Source organism: Crocodylus porosus, unplaced genomic scaffold (genome assembly GCF_001723895.1).
Source record: "Crocodylus porosus isolate Cpor-Errol unplaced genomic scaffold, CroPor_comp1, whole genome shotgun sequence".
Taxonomy (NCBI): Eukaryota; Metazoa; Chordata; order Crocodylia; family Crocodylidae; genus Crocodylus; species Crocodylus porosus.
The window spans coordinates 168,492,925-168,515,503 of record NW_017728906.1 but is presented as its reverse complement, the minus strand read 5'-3'; the positions used below and the strand labels follow the sequence as shown (position 1 = coordinate 168,515,503).

The 22,579-nt window shown below is 42.6% G+C and overlaps 1 protein-coding gene across 4 annotated transcripts in view; it reads right to left on the bottom strand.

Annotated features, from left to right (window-relative positions):
- SPATA13 (spermatogenesis associated 13) overlaps nucleotides 1-22,579 on the bottom strand; it is a 121,322-nt gene that overhangs the window by 34,921 nt on the left and 63,822 nt on the right. For 3 of the 4 annotated variants that reach the window (XM_019530168.1, XM_019530167.1, XM_019530169.1), the window contains exon 3: nucleotides 913-1,275. The exons of the other annotated variant lie outside the window; for it this stretch is intronic. In XM_019530168.1, the coding sequence (XP_019385713.1) occupies nucleotides 913-1,275 (363 nt within the window). The remainder of the gene's footprint in view (nucleotides 1-912; nucleotides 1,276-22,579) is intronic. 4 annotated transcript variants of the gene reach the window in all.

The following is a 22,579-nucleotide window of genomic DNA, read 5'->3' as shown; positions in this document are numbered from 1 at the left end:
AGGTCCCTTCCAGCCCTAATGTCTATGAAAAAATCTAGAGCCAACAAGAAAAAAGTTAACTAGCTTATAAACTAAACAATATATATCATTTGTTAGGGACAATGGGAATTTTTCTTTATATTACAAAGCTAAAGCATTACTGCCTAATCCTTTGTGAAAACTAATTTTTTTGTTCAACCACTTCCATTCAGTCAGGATGGTAGATAAGGGAGAGGTGGATGCCTTCAATTTTCCAAAGGTATGGCCTTTCCAATTGCCCAACAGTATCAATTCAGCCTGTATTCAGTACCTGTCAACTAGAGACTGAGACTACCAATTCAATTATTAAAGGCTACACAGCATTGCTATCTGACTGTATCCACTTCAGTTATCTGCTGAAACACAAGCAATATTAGGCATGGAGGGACTTCTTTTCCTATTACCAAACCCATCAGCCACCCTGTTCTGCTCTGTTTTAATATATTTTAAAATTGATTATACATGTAATTATACTTACTGTATCTACACCAATCAATTTACATCCACATTTTAATAGGCCCCATTTTAAATTATATACTTAAATGGTATACTTTATTGTACAGTATATAAATGGTAATATATACCAGTCACATGAAACATACATAATTGAGCATATTAAACTAGAAATATCAACATTCCAAAAAAAGGGAGGTTTAGTTAAAAGGCAAGCAAGATTACCCCAAAATCTAGATCGGTTAGTTTCATTTCTTTTTTTTAGTTTAACAGAAAATTAGAGGCAATAAAAGTAGAATTTAAATTATCTGATACCAGTGTGAGTAAAAAGAAGGAAGGAAAGGAAGTGCCCAGTCTATTGTCTAGCTGGAGACAGATGCAAGGCTCTTTAGAAGTGGAAGGCTCTTTAGAAGTTGGCAGAGAACACATCTTATATCTTACTTGTGTCAGCAGACCTTCTATTTCTTCTGTTTGGCTGCTCCCATAGAAACTGACCCCACCTATTACAGAGATGGGTCTTCTTTTGCTTCCTCTTTGGTAGCCTACTGTACTGCTTTGGACTGCAGATTCAACAGAAGCCAATCCAGACAGCCGTTCACCATCAACACAGTCCATTTTCTGAGACTCCATAGCAACGGAATCTTCTGGTATTGAGAAACTCCTGATGGCCAATTGCCCATAGTCTGAGAGGGGCCTTGGCCGAGTCCTTTTTCCAGAGCCCCATCTCCTAGGCGTGACCTTTTGTGACTCAGTCTTTTCTTCATCCTGGGATGGTGACCTCTTCCAGGGGTCATCAGAAGCAACCTTTTTAAATGTGAACAAGTCAAATAAGCTAGAGCAGTTCCCGATGCATAGTAATTTATGTATATTTTATGTGGCAGACAGATTAAACTTTGCTGTAAATGTAATACAACATCAATAAAGAGCAATATAATACAATAAAGGAATCTAATAGTTCAGATATAAGTGATTGCAAAAGAGAGATATTACATGCTACGCAATTGTTAATGATGACCCAAAATCCTAAGCACATACTAGGTAAATGAGCATTGCTAATTAAATGACTATGATTGGATTGTTATCTTTCTAGTGGCCATAGCCCCTGGAAAATAATTAACTGAAGAGTAGCTGGGAAAAACATGTCCGCACTATTAAAAAACCTTGTGTTTATACGAGTATAATACACAATAATATCCTTTTTTTAAAAAGAAAAAGAACCTTTATTTTGCAACAGTGCAGAGTTTTGATTCAGCATCCCCTAGGTAAAAACATGAATCCTAGCATAGGATATGTGAACTTTGACCAGGTAACCTGATGTATATTTAGTCAATATGTTGAGATGAAGTTACTGTTACAAAATGTAATTGCTAAGATTAAGTCACTAAAAATGACATCTCACAATATAGCTCTTGTGATCTTTTCCTCCGAGTTCTATGAATGCACACCTGCAGGAACTGAACAGAAAACAGATGTGGGGGGGAAGCTCTGGTCACTATAAGGTGCTTGCTTACAATAGCCACAGGTATCCTGCATGCAACAATTTAGCACAGGGAAGGATCTGCACCACTGGGATAATGAGCAGCTTGTTGCACTGCGGAAGAATTGTAAGAGAAGCTACTCTGTTTTTCTCCTGAGCCTAAACGGAGACAACTTTGCTATATAAAAACTATTGTAGCCATTTCTTAGCATTTATATCCACTCTATGACTTTCCTCACTCCACCCAAAGACAAACATAAGGGGCATACAAGAGGCAGAGTTAAGAGAGCCAATCGCCGCACTGCATGTCAAGCACCAAGCTTCCAAGGGGAAGCCTGGTAGGTGCACAAAAATTTGTCAGCTCTAGAGATATACATCACAACGTCCTGAGAATCCTTCCCTTGGCCCTTCTGTCATACCAGGGAACCATGCAGCAGAACAGCATCATCTCCGATTAAGCAGAAACTGGCAGTTTTATTTTTCATTCCACAGATTACTACAAAGAGAATAATTTAGCCTGCCCTTTATGGGGTTTACTAAGACTGCTTACCCAAAGATGTTTACGTTTCACTATACAGGCAGAGAAATTTTACTCCCATGTTCTGTGGTAAATGCAGCACAGAAACTCCTTTAGCATGAGGTGCTAAAACCACAACAAATGGTATATAGCAAAAAGCCTTTAGAACAGGACTGCTCAACTTCCGGCCTGCAGAGCTCTGCACAGGTCAGGAAATTTGGCATCAAGGGGACAGTGACAGTACTGACACCCCTCCCTGCTGCCAAAATCTTAAATTCTGCAGGCTGGGCAGGAACTGGGCTACAACCCTCCACCAACATGGCCCGACTGGGGCGGGGCCATGCCTCCTACCCTCTGCACAGCTTGGTTGGGGTCAGCCTGCACTGCCTTCTCACCATGGGGCCAGACCATGCATCCTCTCCTGGGGCAGCTGGTTCAGGGGCTGCTCATGAACCGCTTCCCACCACCTCTCCTCCACGGGGCTGGGCAGTACCCCATTCCCTCTACCCAGCCAGGTTGGGGCCAGCCTGAAGAGGGATTGGGCACTGCCATTGTGGCCTTTTGTTCAAAAAGGGTTGAGCACCACTGCTTTGGAACACAAGAGAAAAATGCAAAAAGAAGTCTCTGGTCCACAAAGTCATTTGGACAAGTGCCTGGCTAGATTTCAAGCAACCAATTTTTCAAAGCTCCTGAAAGACAGGCTAAGAGCAAGAATGACAATTTTAGAGTCACTGCTGAACTTACAGGACCTGCTGCCATCACACATACAAGGCATGAAGAGACAAAATGCTAGATTTCCTCTCTCTCGGGAAACAAACTACCAGCACATTTTTTCATTAAAGCATGCATTACAATTCAGAAAATACAACCTGTTTGAATGAACAAATCTTTTATCCTGCTCATTTATCTTTACATCTTAATAATGGTGTAGTCAATAAAACAGGAAAGCCACCTAAGCTACGCTAGCTTTCTCTTTTAAACAGGACACCATGGGATTTCAAGCACTGTATATTCAAAACAAACATACAATTTTAGACCAACCTTCAAAAATATCCAAAGATGTCTACAGGAAAAAACTTCCCTGTCAGTCTTTTTAATCCATAACATCCACAACCAGACTAAGTGAAGCTCTGTGCTACTTTTTATTTTATTTTACTTTTTTAGAAGGCCACCACAGCTTAGCAGGTACATATTGCTGGTCTTCTTGAGTAGCTGCTTAAGGGAAGTTTCACTGTATACAATAATTTTAGCTACTAAAAAGAATTATTTCTTGAAGTCTAAATATTTAATCTGATTACTGTAATTAAAGTATGAAAAGCATCAATGTAGGCAGTAGCATCCTGCACTAAAATGTTCTACTTACAATGCAAAATTTATGATCGGAAACACAGCAGCTAGATAAATCATGAACTCTAATGCATTTCACCACCTTCTCTATAAAGAAAAAAATGTGACTTATCTCAAGCAAGTCTATAGATCCTAGATAATGGCAGGTTTCAGCTAGTTAAATAAATATTATTTGCACAGAGCCAACACTTTAGCTGGTACAAAGCAATGAAGCTTCACTGAAGTCAATGAAGCTATGTTATTTAACTTAAACTAAGGAACTGCCCCTTAAAAACTATTCCTCTTGTCAACAGCAGCCAATCACAGATAAAACAAAGTTCTTACCTCAGAATCTGACACACAGAATGGATCTCCACATACACACTGAGAGAGCAAGGAGTTGACTAGAGTCATTTTATACTTCAGTTTTACATAGCTTTTTCTCCCCTTTAAGCATTACACATATGGATAGACTCACAAGGCATCCAGTTCCGCAAGTGATCATTTCATGACCTTGTACTTTTAGACTAAAGAAAGAACACAACATATGTCATCTCCTAATCTGCTATTCACAAGCATATCTCAAGTAATAACCTTTGCAAACAGACAGTCTGTTCACTGTCTGCAGCACTCCACCTAAAGTACATTAGCAGATCCAGTATTGTTTAACTTGTTTTGCAACACACAGTGTGCTAAAGTACTTCTATTTCTAGGCCTAGATATGTAATCTGCAACCTAGTCCTCAACACAACACGGAAGGCTGCCCTTGCAAGAGCAAAATCATAGAAGGCCAGACTGTTAACCCCTTACTCCCACTAGAGAGCAGTTACTTGCCCAAGCACTCCCCTTAGTGTCAGCAAAAACACTCATGCAATTGTTTAAGACTGGGAGTCCATAATCTAGATTAGGGCTGTCCAACTGGTGGTCTGGAGACCATATCAGGCCCACAAGGAGTTAGTTTGCAACCCCTTGGCTCCCATCTAGCTACCACTCCCTACGCTGGTCCACCTGCAGGTGCACCTACAGCTGGGGTCTCCAAGAACTCCTTACTCCTCCGGATTCTAGTTCAGGGGTGGGCAATTATTTTGGCCAGAGGGCCGCTTACTGAGTTTTGGCAAGCTGCATGACAGGCAGCCCAGGGCAGATAAATATCAGTTTTTTAAATTTTTTAGGGGCCCCATGGGCCAGATAGAATTACCTGGCAAGCCACATCCAGTCCCCGGGCCGCATTTTGCCCACCACTGTTCTAGTTCCTGCCCCTGCCTCAGGGGGTTGGGCAGGGTAGTGAGGCCCATCCTGCAGTGCCAGGTATGCCTGTGGCTGAGGAGCTAAGCTTGAAGCAGGGTGTTTGTGCATATGGTGCAGTGGGTCACCCCATGAATCATGCTGGTGCAGACCCACACAATGTGCTGCCTCCTGCAGTTTAGAAGATGGACAGCTCTGATCTAGACCACAGCCCAACGATCCTGCAAGCGCTAAAACCTGAGCAGGACTTTTTGACATCAATAGAACGGTATAGTGCCTTTGCAAGACTAAGACCACTTCTGATTTTAATTGCTAATAATGTTATATCAGTATTATGCAACAAGTTTCAAGCACCTTTTTCCTGTTTTGTATTAGCATAAGTGAGATCAGAATTAGATTTCCTACAATTATTATCCTGAGCAAACAGCACTAGCAGTGAGCATGCATTTTTGGCAGGATGAAAAATCACCCAAGTGCGGGGGAGGGTCCAGCATTAACCAATAAGCTCCCACTTTCATTTTTAAACTTTGGTAGAAAGAGGAATGTCCACACTCCTGGAAATTAAAGATCTTGCCATGTCTGACCGGGGAAGGCTGTGCCTACTCAGGATTTTCTGAGATTATCCCACTGCTGACCTAACACCAGTATAACTCCACTAGTGTGAGAAATAGTGGAAGAGGGCTCAAGACTTTTCAACTTGCACAGAGCTAATCTAGACTACATGATGATTAAAACAATGGCAATTGCTTTTATACTAGTGATTCCAAATGATGAGCACCAGTAGCAGCTCCTAATTGCATCTGTAGGAAGGCCCTTGGTTCACATTGCTGTAGCTTCCCTTTCCCCTAAAATTCTCTTTAATAGTAAAACGAGTCTTGAAGACTAGAGAATCATAAAATCATAGAAAAGTAGGGCCTCCACAGGTTATCTAGTCCAACGCCCTACCTGAAGCAGGATCATCCCTATACAAACCATCCTATATAAATCCACTGTCTAACCCAGGGGGGCTCAACCTCCAGCCTGAGGACTAAATGCAATCTGTGGAGCTCCCCATGAGTTGGCAAATTTGACCTGTAAAATTTGACTGGAATACCTAAGCAAGGACTTTCTGAATACCTGGCTGTACAGGGACACTCTGTCCTCTGGATTATGTAAAGCTTTCTCTTATCGTTATGATTTCTTACATTCCACTTGAAGTTAGACTACACTGTGTGTGCTCTTACTGTGTTTTACTGAGCTGTATCTTAGCCTAGGCAAAGGTTTTTGTTGGTTCTGTCATGTGCTTGAGGTTACAAGGTGCTGTGTTCTATACATGCTTGCTTCAGAGACAGGATTATTCTTGTTCAAGTTATTACGAATTCAGTGCCACTACCTTTTTCCTCATCCCACCTCCTCATTCTGGCAGCAGTTGCCCCCCACCCCCTGAGCAGGGAGGAAGCAGAAACCTGGCAGGTACTGCCCCCACCAGGTAGACCCAGGTTGGGGTCCCCACCCTCCAGCAGGCTAACCCGGGCTGATGTCTGCCCACGCTTCCCGCTCTTAAGCAGGGAACTTAATACTTGTGATATCTGGATAATTTACATCCATCCAGCCATCTTCAGACTTTTTAAATTTTCATCACAGCAACGTTCCTACAAATATCACCACGCAACATGATCATGAGCTTAATCACAGACAATCTTTCTTTTCCTAGGACTATGCAATATCTGATTGTTAACCTTTGGCCTACAGAGAGACTGACCTTCCTACACTGAGCCAAGTTACAGCAGCTTCAAGGTTAGAACCTGATTCTGATCTCTCTCACCTTGGTTTCCCATTGGTTGAACTCTCCACGTTCAAGTGGAGTGATGACTGCGCTAAGTAACAAATATTATTCATGTATATCTGTGTAAGCAAAGGCCTCGTCAGCACTACAGCATTCAGCTGACAGAACTTTGAGAGCATTTCCACTCATAGCTCTTCTGCACCGACAGAAACCCCCTTCTTGCTAACAAGAGTTTCAGCCTTTCCCCCAAGTGAAAAAGCTCCTGTCCAGCAGCTAGCAGCAGGTGTACACACATCCCCAGGGCCTTCTACTGATTCTACTAGTCTCTTCAGAGCTATTAATTTTATATATACAGTCCCAGCTGTAATCTTCAGTGGAAGTTTTGCACAAGGTCTGTAAGAATAGGTCTAAGCCAGGGGTGTCAAATGCAAATCAGCTGATGAGACCACCAGGGCATTAATACCACTGCCCAGCATGGGGAGAGAGCAGCAGTACCATTAAGTCTTAGGAGGCTGATGGGGAATATGGCCTGGAAACTGATTTGAATTCCTGAAAACTCCACAGCTCAAAAGCTGTCTCTGCCTCACCTACTGGCCTTCCCAAAAGGGAGCACCTCCCCCTCTGTCAGGGCAAGAAGTCATTTGGGACATGTTGAGACCCATGGTCTGTGCTGTACCATAACACTAGGTCTACACTGTATGATTTGCAGTGACAGTGGCAGCACAGAGCTGCCCCTCTCCCCCCATGTGTGAAGGGTGACACTGGGTTCAGGCCAGGCCAGTGGGGTAGAGCTGAGCTACACAGTGGCTGTGGGGTGCACGGGGGAGGGGGGGAGGGGCCTAGCAGCCACTGCTGCAGCACTCACTGCTGGCTGCATTCTTCCTCTTCTCTCCTCCTCCTTCCTCTATTTAGTCTATGTGGTGCCCAGGTGAGGAGCCACAGGGGGCAGGGACTTTGATCAGCCACCAATCAGTGTCAGGTGGGTCCAGAAGCTTGCAGAAAGCCTAGCCCTATGTGGTGCAGTAGCAGCACTGGGGCTTGGCCCACATCTGTGGGCATCTGTCTGCAGCACCATTCGGCTGGATAAATACAATATTGGGAGCAGGGGCAGGTCCCAGAGTCGCTGCTATCTTGAGAGGCAGTGGAGAAAGATCTGCGACCACTTGGGTCTCAGCGGGCTCCCCACATTCTTAGAGGCCACGGGAAATTGTGTCAGGGGCAGGAGGCAACTTGACCCACACAGGAGCCTGTGGGGGGTATACCTTCCTGCAGGGTTCTCTCAGTTGGTGGCTCTAGGCTCCTTCCCCACTAAAGGGTGGGGGGAGAAATACCCCTTTTAGCTTTTCATGCTGCATTCCAGCCTTTCCAGGTTCTTGCCTCTAATTGAGTCCGGGTCCCCCTCCTCATAACCTGTTCCATACAGATTATGTCTTGAATTTGATGGTTCCCTGGTTATTGGAGTTATTGAGCAAAAGCATAATATTGTCAATGTAACATTGACTTGCACACAACGTTTTTACTGGCATAGCAATGTCAATCACATCACATCTCACCACATCTCTTGACAGAGAAATTATGTTGGCAAAAGTTTGAAGCATAGGCCTGGTTTAAAACAGCTCTTTACCGCTGTTGGCTTTTGGATGGCTGTTCTACACTTTAAGTTTTACTGGCATAACTGTGCAGTATGATATTTTTGCTGGTGAAGTTACGCCAGTAAATTCCCTAACAAACAAAGCAAAGTAAAGGTGCTTTTTCTTTGTATATCTAATATCAACTTCTCAATAGGGGTGCACCGACAGATTTTTAGGGCCAATACTGATAGCCAATTTCTGATACACAGCTGGGCAGTTTGAAAAGTTGCATGCAACTGGTAAGTCTGTTGTGGTGAAAGGGGAGGGAGAAGGAAAGGGGGCATGGGTGAGGCAGATCAAGGCCTCTGCGGTGGGATGGAGTGGGGCTGGGGCAGGTGCTGCCTGGGCAGGGTGTGGGACGGAGCCACAACTCATCTGGATGGTTCCTGCCACTGTGCGCACCCCAGGAGGGCATGGGAGAGGGATTGGGGGGGGCTGCAGCCACCCCAAAATTTGCCATAGCCCCCACCAACCCCTCTTCCCAGTGCCACCACTGTCTGCCCAAGTGCAGCCCAGCCAAGCCCCTGCCAAGAAGACCGCAGCACAGCCCCGACCCCAGCCTACAATGACAACCACCCTGTCCCACGCAGATCCAAGGCACGCCTCCCCCCCGACACCCAGGGTGTATGCAGTGGTGGGGGCCTCCCTCCCTCCCTCCCACACCCCCGGACTAGCTGCAGCTCTGTCCTGTGCCCTGCCTCAGCCCCAATTCCTCCCACACCACAGGGGCCTTGATCTGCACCCCCACACCCCATCCCTCCCCCACCCCATCCACCACAACAGACTTAGCAGCTGGACACAGCTGCCAGGCTGTGCTCTTAACCATGGACATGCTGCGCTGCAGCTATGCATGTGCACGGGCCACTTTATCGGCCAAATTATCAGCCACACCAGGCCAATTTCCGATACAGAAAATTTTCTTTCCGTCAGTGCTGATCCGATAATGGACCGATATATTTGTGTACTTCTATTTCTCAACTAGTTTAGGGACTTTTATATAACTTTTTCAAAGGCAGGGTATCCTTGGCTTATAAGTATACTGATTAGCCAGATCTATTTAGGTTCTTATTTTAGGTAAACTGTTCTCCTTATAAAGTCATCCAACTGGTCCTATCATAGTGCAGACTGATCCATCTGAATTTCAAGGTATATCCTTGGGAATCCACTATGAATTTACCAATAGATCCCTTTGATCTCCAGGTTACTGCCTAGTTATTTCTCACTACAGAACACAGTTAGTTGTCCTCAGTATTATTTTTCTGGCTGTACAAGGAAATGATACAGCTTCCTATTTCAGTATCTTCAAATATTCATATCTATACTCACTCCTCCTGCTTTGGGTCACATTGCTTACGATAGCACTTACTGGTCTCTTGAAGCTGTTTCAAATTCTCTCTCTTTTTCATGTCCAATTTCCCCTGAATTTACTTCCCAGGAACACTTAAACTTTTTTGCAACTTGTAAAATGTTATTATCCAAGTTCTGCAGGAAGACAAGTCTGAATGCTAATCTAATAGTACTATTAATGGTCAAAAGAAATTTTACCTTTTTGTCTTTGACTTTTTACTAGCTGTCAAACAAGGGAAACTACCTTTACTGTTACTTTTAAGGTTATATGAAACAAAGAATTAACAGAAAGTACAGACACCGGACAGCAATGAAACAATAACCTTGCTTTTTCTGCTCAACACTTTTTTATAACATGCGATGCGGAGAACAAATGTTTATTATCTTATTTCTAGGAAGACACATTTTAAGACATTCAACAAATAATTTAGTACCAGTGATATAAACTTGTTTAATTGTCCTAAGATTGTGAATGCCATGTTTTCCAAATGGTTCACTAAAATATACATGTAAATGAGTACTCATGGCTTGCATTACCTGTTTGTGCATGCAAATTCACTTTGGTTGCATAGGTTTTGAAGATTTTTTTTTATCTCTACCATGCTCCTTGAAATTTTTGTGGAAAAATAAGTTCAAGAAAAATAAATATCTTCTAAGGCCTAATCATTTTCAAACTTTTTAAAAATTACAGGATAGACAAGGAAATTATCCTAGTATTTTAATTGAAAAGATCATTTAAAAATAAAAATCACTCAATTTTTGTAACTTCAAGGAAGCAAGTGATAAAAATCCAATGCCCAGAGAAGAAGTGAATGTACTATATCTGTCTATAAACTACCTTTAAAAATAGTATTAAATTGAAGATAATTCTGGGTAAAATTTACAACAAAAAAGATTCGAGTAGGTTGGGAAGTTTCAGAACATTTAATCACCACATTTTCATTGAAAAACCATAATATCCTTGGGCAGGTCTACACATGTGCTTTAATACTCATTAGCCTATTTTAATGTGCATTAAAACATCACTGAAAAAACATGATATTTAGTTTATGCCCATTAGAATAGGCTAATGCACATTAAGCATCACTTAAAAACTGTGGGTGCCTATACATGAGCATGGCATCTGCTCCAACATGCTATAATTACAGCACATTGGAGCGGACTTCGTTGCTGGAGCATGGTGGTTACTGCACTCCAACAGCCACCCACATTTCCTGTATCAGTGTCCCCATGCTTCACAATGGCGGTGAGGACGCTTGAATTAAAGCTTGCTGAGTGAACATTTTGAAGCACAAGGATGCTGATACACAAGATTCTGCAGCACTTTAATTAGAGCAGCTCTTGGAGTGTACAAGTGCTCCGTGCTCTTTAGTTAATGTACATTAAAACAAGTAAACGTACATTTTCTTAGTACCTCACAATGGAGACACTAGATTTAATGTGCATTAACTAAAGCATCTTAAAGCACATGTGGACACACCCCTTGTGTGCATATAAAGTCTCAAAGCAAAAACCCTAGTACAAACTTGTGGAACCAGACCAACAATATTTGTGGTACTTTATGTAGATACCTGTGAGTTTTGATAATATAAATATATATTTTAGCTTGCCTTTGCACTCTGTACAAACGTACAAAACTCTCATTCTTTTAGCATTGATGACAACAAATCTATTGTCATAACTGCTGATTGTGTACTAAATGTTCCTTTAGAGTTTAAGACCTGACAAATAGTAAGAGGTCAATAATATCAGAATAGGTTTTACAAACCATGTGCAGCACAATGAGCAGGTGGCCATGACTTAGTGGTCATAAATAATTTTATCACGTACATTTAATAGAGTAAAAGTTCAGGCAATATACCTCCACCCAGTAAAATAAAAAGTTAACCTTTGCTTTTTTTTCGTGTTGCCAAACAGCATCAGGGAACTTTAGCTGAAGTTCACACACTTCATCCCTACCTCCTAGTCACAGAGGTTGCATCATCTTTGATGGACCTGATCAGTGTTTCACTTACAAAGCAGTATAGAGTCCCATCACAATCAGACTGACTACTGGACAGGTTTCCAATGGCAAAGAACACAAATTTGGTGCATTTGTTCCAAATTTCAGGATCAGTAGCCAGTCGTACTTTAGTCCTGAAATTATATTAGTGCCCAATGACTCACTGTTGACCCAGAAAACAGGCAATTTCCAACTGTTGTATTGTACTATTAATATAGCATCTGTTACCACACTGCTGTTTTTTACTTTAGAAAGAAACAAATAATATTGTGTTTGCAGCTTCTACCACAACTTAATCACCAGCCTTAAATGTTTCCATTTCACATAAAGGACAAATTTCTACTTTCCTCATGGTCAAATACAGGTCCCACGGGCTGCCTCCTCCTCTTTTCATTCATTAATGAGATCCAAGATAAGGAAGTCCTTTGAAGGTGCTTAAATTATTTCATTCTTTGCCTCTGTTTACAGTAGCAATGCTTTACTAGGACAGGAATACCAGTACATTATATAAACAAACCACTCCTGTGGATGAAGGCTATATAAAAATCATAGTTTTGTATCAATATTGTAATGATGCTTCTCTGTAAAATAAGCTACTCTGGTAAAATTGCAACTTGATCAGTAAAACTAACACTACAAGTTTCTGCCAGCACAGCTGTGTCAGCTAGTTATCACACCTTTGAGCAGCTTTGCTATCCTAGTAGCTATAACATAAACCTGACTCTTGCTAGGAAATGCAGTCTTCAGTAAATCATAAATCACTGATTTAATCAATATGGATTTCCATTATAGGGAGAGGGAGGCATTTCCAAAAGGCTACTTAACTTAGTAAAGAAGGATCACTTTCTGGCCTCAGTGTCTGTCCACATAAAAAATAATCTGTACTGATTTAATTTCATGGTTACACCTAAGAAACCTCTATATAGAAAACATAGCTGTATAAATACAGCTGTGAACAGAATCTGGTTTCTACTGTAGCTTCAACACATTTGCTTGGTGTACACTGCCGTGGGAGAGCATGTTTACCCTGATCAATATGTATAATAGTACTCTCCATCTGAAGATTTCAAAGGGCTGTATAAACATTACCAATATTTCCATTTCGCATGAAATAATGCTAACAAAAAGCAGTTAAATGATATGGCTGAGATCACACAGGAAGTATGTTGCAAAGTTAGAAATAAAACAAAGACCATCTGACTCTCAGATCTGTGCTTTGTGGCCTTGAGGATTTTCTTCCTCTTCTCTTCAACAACCAATTCACAGTATTCCTCAACTGATGGCCAGTTGGGGAATATCGCATGATGCAGTCATACTACAGGCTCCAGATACCCTATGATTCTGTTTCCCTGCTTCTTCCCCACTTCCACCCCAGTGCTGAGATCTTCCCTAGCTCCCATCTTCCCCCCAATAGGTTTCCATGGGTCCCCACTCTCCAAGACAGCATCCAGAACCACACCATTGCCCTGGCCCTTATTCCTTAGACTGGCTGTGCCAACTTCCCCATGTCTCTAGTCCACAGGGAATAGGATTTCTTATACTGCAGAGCAAAGGTGAGGCCTCTGCTGCAGAGCTGAGAGCAAGGAGGTTCAGCTCTTGCCAGTTGTAATGACTGCTGATTCTGCTTCACTCAAAACAGGAAAGAGTATCCCCAGGTGTTGAGGTTAGCTCGGAGTGGGCAAAATGCTGCCTGCCAGGACATTACATCCGGCCTGCAGGGCCCCTAAAAAATTTAGAAAAGTTAATATTAATCTGCCCCAGCTACCTGTCATGCAGCCCTCGATGGCTTGCCAAAACTCAGTAAGTGGCCCTCTGCCCAAAATAATTGTCCACCCCTGGGTTAGCTGCTACCGCTGCTTGCTGCAGAAGCAGTGCAATGGCCTCTAAAGGCTAGAACAAAAATGCAGGCATCTTTGAGCTTCCTGAATTTAACCATTTCAAACTTATCACAGAGTTAAACTGCCTTAAAAATCTGTATCATGTCTGTATTTTTGGCCAACAACAACAACAACTTAATTTGCACAGAGTGAAAAGTGTTTGGTGGTGCCTTGGGCTGTCCTAGAACAATCGGTTCACCTGAGCAAGCCAGTTCCAAACAAAGGAAAATGAAGGGTTCAGGTTCACAATGCTGCACAAGCTGGCAACAGCCACTACAAATGGTTTAGTAAGCTTGGTACCATGCAGAACTCAAAGAAGGTGCTATTGACTGTTCTGTTCCAGATTTAATCATAAAATACTTTTGTTTGTGCTTATAATATGCTCAGTCATATAACACGCAGATGCATTGCATGGTAGGGGAAGCAAGTTGGAATAGATTTCACTGCCTCCCGTCAGGGCTGTCTTCGGTGTGTGCAAGTGTCAGTGAATTACGACTGTAGAGGGGATTAGCTACATTCTCATGGTAAGTATAACAGCAGCTTCTAAGATTTAATAATACGTGAGTGAAAGCAATATCTTGGTCAAAGCAGGCAACTTACTGCTCCAAAGTGAAAGGATGGTAACTTTAGAAAGTCTGAGGTGGTTTGTGCAATTGGCTCAGAGTTGAGTGTTATACAGAGGTGGGTAGCTCCTATTTACTACTACAACTGACTTCAGCTCAAGTTAGTAAAGAGGTGATGTCATACTTTATTTGCTGTTCACCTACCACAGTGTTTTGTTGAATATATAATGGTACAGTGCTACAGTATGCTTATTAGGCACTGCTCAAAAATAAGAGATAAAAGTGCATTGCAGAAATGGTGTGCATCATAACTGTTCATTTCCTTGCTTTCCTAGGTCAGTAAAACATAAGTATCTTATGTGGGTCTATGGATGGAACAGAGGATAAATAAAGGATGGTAGAAATTGCAAACAACCCTCCCTACCCTATGCACATGATTACAGTTGAAAGGCAATACTACAATTTTCTGTGTTGGGCAGCTGACGGGGTGTCAAGAGAAAATACACAGAGGTAAGTTACATCACAAAAACTTTGAAAGTTTATTTCCGTAAGGATTCAGTCCCTGTGGCTGTAACAGCTGACTTAGCAGTGTGGCAGCTCAGGGAGATGTAAAATGACCCATTCATCTCTGCAAGATGTTCATAGCTGAACACCTCCACCCTATGGTGATGAACACAGCCTGAGACAATAGCTCTGAAAGCTGTGAAGTTGATCCATTTTCCTCAGCTGGCGTTCTCATCCCCAATTCTGTTGTGTTTGTGAGGTTTTACTATGCACCATATACGCCTGTTCTCAGCTACTCACCTCAGCCTTAGTCCTGTATGCCTGATGTATATACTAAATAAAAACACTCATTACCAGTTCCTCATTTTGGTTTATCTCCATGAGGTCATGTTTTAAAAAAGAGCCAGAGAAATGTGATGATAATGCCATAGGTATACTTGGAAGGGCAGAGGTGAAGCCCCTTCTAGATAGAGAAGGTAGGAAGAACTGTTCAATGACTATCTCACTCCCCCAAAAAGTGTAGGGTAGGAGGAAAGGAGAAACCTAAGGAAGAGTTGTGAGCATCTTCACGTTATGAGGGAGTAGTGGATACTGGGCAAATTTCCCATCTTTTCTCCTCACCTAGGGAAGCAGCACAGGGAGGAATACCTGGGACAAAGCAAGATCAAGTGTTGTATATACAAGAGAGCAAGACAGCTCCACATTCCTTCATGGAAGTATGCCACAACTTTCTACTCCTTACGTTTCTACTCTCTCTGCACTTCTGAGCTTCTGGAGATAAAATATCTTGTTAACCAAAGTACAGTATTTACTTAAATATAAGACTACCCTAATAATAGGATGATTCCGCCCCAATAATTAGATTCTATATATGGAAAATGTATAGTTTTGTTATAATTTTCTGGTTATATAATCTAGTTATTGGAGGTTTGTCGTGAATTTCCCCCCTTCCCACTGTTACAGCAGAGACAATAAATCTCGGGGGAAGGGGAGGGGTTAGGTGGCCCTTTGCCTTCTGCCCCTGCCAACTTCTTCCCCCCGAAGCCCTGCTCCTCAACAGACCCTGCTCTCTCTGAACATATGGAAGGGAGGAGCATATCTGAAAAAACTGACCTTGAAATAAACATAGCTGTAGCAATTTGCATATTGTACCTACAGACTTAGTTCCTCCAGAATTCATACATTTTAAACTGCTGCTGCAATTTTTTTTTTGCATAGTTACTCCATTATCACACGTTTATGTAGCACTTTAGTACAAACTACATATGGTATTAGTGCAAAACCAAAAGGCTCATGATTTATCATATAGTTTATTGGGTTGGGCCCTAGCAGAGCCAGCAGCATTTCAAGCCATAGTGACCCCACAGCTCAGCACTGCTCAGTATCTGTGTGTACTCCTGATACCCTGCCAAAGGAATCTGTGCTAATTAGCATTCTCCCATGACTGGAATGGCGTGTTCTTGTGTGGAGTCCTAGGATCCTACAAAAATTTATATGCAAACAAGGCAACCTAGTTTGGCTTTACTTCATGGAGGGCAGGCCCACACTAATCATATGTGACAGGCTGAGAAGGGCTGACAGAAGGATTCTGAGTGAACTGTTCGGGCCCCATTTGAGGCTGGCTAAGAAACAGAAATTCTTGGAAATGGGAAAGAAAGGTGCAGCTCAGGTATAGGGGTGAAGAGGAAGTGGAAATATATGCCATGTAGTGGCTCACCATGACTTTAAAAAAAGTAGGTGTTAAAGAGAACCAAGCACAATAGGCACTGTCATATAACTTATTCAGGTGGGTTGCATAAACCTATTCCTGTGATAAAATTCCCATCAGCATGTTTGCCTAGTATGGGCCATGTATTTTATAGTCGTGCTCAGTGTTGGCTACATTTAATCAATGTCACAGATGGTTTCCATTACTGAACACATGCTGCTTGTGATAGTAGTTCAAAGGCAGAAAATATATTTAATGCTGTTCCCTTGTATATGAATAAGATAAGGGGTATTTCGCCCCCTATGCTGACCCGGGGGCAAAACCTCATCTGTTATTTGAGTAAATACAGTATTATAGAAAAGATGCTTCTTTGGAAATTTGGTTTTTGAAGTCTTTGTCAGCAAGCTGGTTGCCACTAATCCAGGTATGGCCTTGTTATCTCTTCAGTGTTCCGGAGCAGTTAAAGGACAGGAAAGCTGGCAAAGGACTACAGCTCTCACGCTGTCCCCTATAAGTGTTCTCCCTCAAAGATTCCCTTTGTTATTCTAAACCCCCACTATTCTCCAGCTCTAGACCAAGACACTCCAAACAAACATAAAAAAAGAAAAATTAAAAGCAGCTCATTTGGAGGGGCTGCCTGGGCAGAACACCTTGACCAAATAATCCAGTGACTTGTTTTCATTTGATCACTATATATTTCACCATTCAAGAAAGGAAAGGATACCAGTTATAATTAGGGGTGTACTGATAGAGAATTTTGTGGCCAATACCAATAGCCAATTTTTAAAGACACATATTGGCTGATAGTGATCCAGTTTCTGATACCAGCCCGGCAGCTTGGGAAAGCTGTATGCAGATGGTAAATTTGATGTGGTGGAAGGGGAGGGAGGAGGGAAGGGGCATGGAGGATGCAGATCAAGGCCCCTGCGGCCAGGGTGGAGTGGGGCTGGAGCTAAGAGAGTGGCTGAGGCAAGCACTGCCCAGCCAGGGCAGGGTTGGGCATGGGACAGAGCCACAGCTCATTCAGGGGGTGTGTGTAGGGAGGGGGGAGTGGGGGGCTTTCGCCACTGTGTGCTGCTCATCTGGTCTGGCATTCACCTGATTGTCCAGCAGCTCCCACTGTTTGTCTGGGTGCGGGAGGGGGGAAGGGGGGCAGGGACAGATCTGCATGGGGCAGGACAGTTGAGGAAGAGCCCTGGCCCCAGCCTGCACCACCCCATGCATATCCGGGGGCACGTGCCCCTCCCATGCCCTCCAGGACAAGTGGGTAAGCACCAGACGAGCCACAGGACCAGCAGTTCCCACACAAGCAGCATGCAGCAGCAGGAGATGCACCCCCTCATGGACAAAACATGGCTCCGTTCCATGCCCATCCTGCCCCACCTGGGCAGCACTTGCCTCAGCCCCGTGGGAGCCTGGATCTGCCCCCCTCATGCCCCTTCCCTCCCCCATCCCTTTCCACCACACCAGACTTACCAGTTGCAAGCAGCTCTCCAAGCTGCTGGGCTGTGCTCCTCACTGCCTATGTGCTGCACTGCAGCTGTGCACACATACAGGCATTTATCAGACAAATTATCGGCCACATCAGGTCAATTTCCAATTAATTTTCTTTATATCGGTGCTGATCTGATACCAGACTGATGTATCAGTGCACCTCTATAGTCATAATTGCCCTAATTGCTTACTAGAATAATTTGTGGATTTAATTAATGCCAGTTCCCTTGAAAATGTTTAAAAAATAATCAGGTCTGTTTGTAGGATATAAACCAAAGTGTTTTAGTCTCAATGCAAAAACTTCCAAAAAAGGAACTACTGCAGAGTCCAACTAACATGGACTTAAAGGGCACCTACACACGTTTGCTTTGGCGCATGTTAATTAGCACACATTAGAACAGCCCTGTGCTTCAAAATGGCCATGGGGTGCTTTAACTAAAACTCACTGAATGTTTTGAAGCATGCCAGTCTGAAGCACTGGATGCTGGATACACAAAATGCTGTGGGCACTTTAATCAGAGTGGCTTCTGAGAGCCGTTATAATTAAATCGCCCCCTCACCCTCACCTCAACACACATGTAAAGACACCCAAAGTTGTCACAGGGAGTACATGAGAACAGCCCAGGTTATGACACCTTGAGCCACCGTCCCCCACAGTTACCAGGTCAGAGAATTTGCAAAGCCTCCAACTGCATTAACAGAACCAAGCCAGGTACACATGCAACAATTTGCTTTCTTAAGATATGTCTACACCACAGTGACAGAACCGAACCAACAGTATGGAGCAGAGATATCTAAATTAGCTTAGAGACTGACCTCAGGCTAACCAAAGCAGCTCAAAACTCAAAAGGCCATTTTGCCCTGCTTCACAGGCAAGCTCATGTTAATCTAGTGTTACAAACTTTATCCTTAATAACTTTTTTCAGTACTGTTTCCTCAAGATGGGGGAGGGCTAGGCCCTAACTCAGTTCAATCCTGAGTGACAGAGATCAAAATGGGAAGGACTGAGAGCCATGAGCCCCAGGAATGTGCAACAAAACATCAGATGATCCACATACCACATCTGTGAACAATGCATGGGAGAGCAAAGGGCTGTGTCTTCAGAATTCCTTGCTAAATGACCCCAAAATTTGAACCACTTATCCTATTCCACATCCATATGAGGCATATCAAATTTAGAGACAATCAGAACTGTTAACACATGAATTTCAGAGCACTTAGTATAGTCAGCCTTTACTAAGTCGCTTTCAATCACAGGTACAGCCGAAATGTCTTCCTGCTGCTATTTAGAGTCACAATTCCCATGCTATCATGCAGGTAGGGTCCTGTGCTTAAATAAATAGAAAATTTGGTGCATAGTTATCACACAGGCTGCTTAAGTGTTTTGTAGTTCTTTCGTAGTGCTGAAGAATTTAATTTCTTCTGACATGTATACAAGTACAAATGGACCAAATTCAGAAAAACAACTCATTTTTGTAACCTTAAGGGTACATGCAAGACCACAATCAAACCAGTAAAAGTTACTACATTTTTCTCACTCTTTACAATAATGCATGGTTCTTTTATGGCTCACTTCTTTCAGGAGGCAAAGAGCATGGGAACTACTCCCAACACATCATGCTTGATCATCCACTGACACCAGTTAAAAACAAAGTGTCTAATACAAATGCTACAGAAAGACATCATGCAGAGATTGGTATCTGGTGCTGAGAGAGTAAAAAGATGTGGTACCTGATGGCAATATAAGCCCCTTGTCTATACAAAAATAATTGTACCCAAAAAAAATCGGGAAACCAGCTAAACTAAATTATGCATTCTTTGTTTGCATGCTCTTTAATTAGTTTCAGAGTGTTTATACTTAGTAAGGAACTGCCACAAATTAAATTAAAACTGTTAGGATGATTAAACTGTCCACACATGGGTGTGGTACCAATTTAATTGAATTCAGTGCAGCTTGAATTAGGCCAGCCCTACACAGCTAAGCCTAGTCAGCCTAGCTAGAGTGTATGCATGTGCTGGGGAGGGCGGGGGGCAGGGAGAGGGAAGTCACTCTTCTAATCAATATCGATATATTATGCTGCCCCCTTTGCAGACACTGCTTATACTGGCCAAAGAATTCTTGATCTGATACAATTGATATAATTCAGGGAGGTAGTGATGTAGCTAGAGGCAGCAAAAGGAACTTATTTTTCTAGTACAAGATGCAGCTCAACTATGGAACTATACCAGTAAATCCTCTGTAATACAGCCTACCCTTCCTCTCCCCTACTCTGGTCAGATAGGTCCCAAAGCATGAAGCATTTCAGATACTGAGCATTTGAGCCCTAAACAGAACTGCATCTCACCCCCAGCCCCTGCCCAGAACTTCAAAATGTCTGTAAAGGCATTTCCTTGAGCCCCTCATCCTCTGGAGGCTCCCAGCACACTGGAAAGCACTCCCTGGCTGTTTGCCATACTCTATCCCCCTGCCTCCACCCCAGCCATGGGAAAACAGAGCACTGTGGGGTACAGAGCACCGCTGGAAGGTGGAGACATTTAAGGAAGTGCTTCAAAGTGTTCCTTTTTTTCCTCAAAGGTCATTTCTGAAGTGCTGCTTTGGTGGGAACACTGGCACCCTCACTGTTTAGAACACTTCAAAGGCACCTGGAGCACTCTGGGTACATAGTCTGTCTATGACCATAGATTAACAATTTCAAGGAGTTCATTTTTCAGTGGTGCAATCCCTACTAGTTGCCTGGATAGAAGAAACTACGACTAGAATATTTGACCTTTAGACAACTAACTATAGCCAGTCCTCTCAAAAAGAAGGCCAGAACTGCCTCACAGTTTAAGGTTCCTGGCAGATGTTATTTTTGTAGTGCTACAAAAAGGATGGCTTGCCATATTAAAACTAGAGCAGCAGCAACCTATATCTTTCCAATGCACATATGCATTTAAAACCGAGTCTGTGCAGCAGAAGGGAATTATTTCAACTCAACCATGTCATGATCTTTGTTCACCACTAGATGGCAGATCTGCTACACTGGTTCAGCCACCAAAACTATTCCATACTTTGTTTCCCAGACAGTAAACTGACATGTATGCATATACAAGCATTTTCACATGCATACACAAGCTGTTTAAAAGCATCACCTTACATACCCTCTGGGTGTGATAACTATAGAATGAAGCTACATGGTTTTGGCCCCACAGAGATGTCTGATCAAGGGGGATCCTGGTTTTCCCTGTTTAACAATCCAAAATTCTCTGATAAAACCCCCTCAAACTGTGCTTTTCCACACACACACACACACACAAAATCAGTTAGACTTCCATATCACTTTAAAATTGTAAATATACCAACAAAACTATGATCAATTAATACCTCTCCCCCGCCTCTCTATATATGTACACATACACACACGCACATATTAATGGACCAGTGTTTTGCTGTTATATTTACAATTTTAAAGTGATATGGAAGCCTACCAGTGCCTCAATCATTATAATGGGAGCCAATCTAATTAAAATGCTGCAGCGTTTCATGTATTCAGCAGCCCACGTTTCAAAATGACCAGGGAGGCGCTTTAACTAAAGCTTGTTGATGAACTTTAGCTAACATGCCCCGTGGCCGTTTTGGAACGCAAGAGGCTGAGTACATGAGATGCCGCAGTATGCTGGAGCGTTCTACTTAATCGAAACTGCTCTGATGCATTTTAATCAGAATGCATCAGTACATATGTATAGGCACCCTTAAGGTCTAAGTTTTACTCTTGGGAGATCTGCTTGATTTATTTGTTTGTTTTTTGAAGATGGGGGGGTTGTGAATGGATGCAGTTATAATTCCAAACTCTTGGCACCAGTCTGAACTGTAACTTCCAATGGGGAGGGCTGCAGGTGCTGGTGTAAACCATGGTTTAAAGCAGTGCACGGATACAGCCATATTAGTGTAAATCCAGTGCTGCAGCCCTTCCCCACCCTCCCTCCTTAAACAAGACCTTACTCTCGCTCCACTGATGGACTTCAAAGATGCAGCAATGTAATTACCCACATCCACTGACAGTACTGAAAGTGTAAATTAGGCATGATGAAAACTCATTATGTTTTCCAACATTATATTTCTTAAGTCACCACCCAGCCTTTAAAATATTAATAGGCACCCACCAGTACAATAATTGATTGTTTTTGAAATACACAGCTACATATTTAAATTTACCAACACACAGTGCCATTAATGCACAATAAAACAATGATAGAATATTTAATGTAGATGGTGTCATTCACTCATGGCAGCTTCAAAAATATTTCCATTTTCTGGAGACACTCCCAAGAAAGAGTGCTGTGAATCACCACCACTTAAGTGAGCACTGAAGTGTTCTTCAAAGATCTCTCAGCCTAGAACTAGTCCACCTGAACTCTGCTTTGCTTGGTAAAACCTAGCAGTCACACAGCAAGGTGGAAAAACTTGAAGCCATAAACCACCCTTGAAAAATGTACCTAAACAGCCTGGCTGCCAACATCTCCTTTGACATTCATGCACAAAGGAAATACATTCTAATGTTAACTTCCACATAGAATATATAACAAAGTTTGCTAGCTGGCTGTCAGCATAATTTAGCACTTACAAGCTGCAACAGCTGACAGTATTCAGGTTGTCATCTTCTGCATTTTTT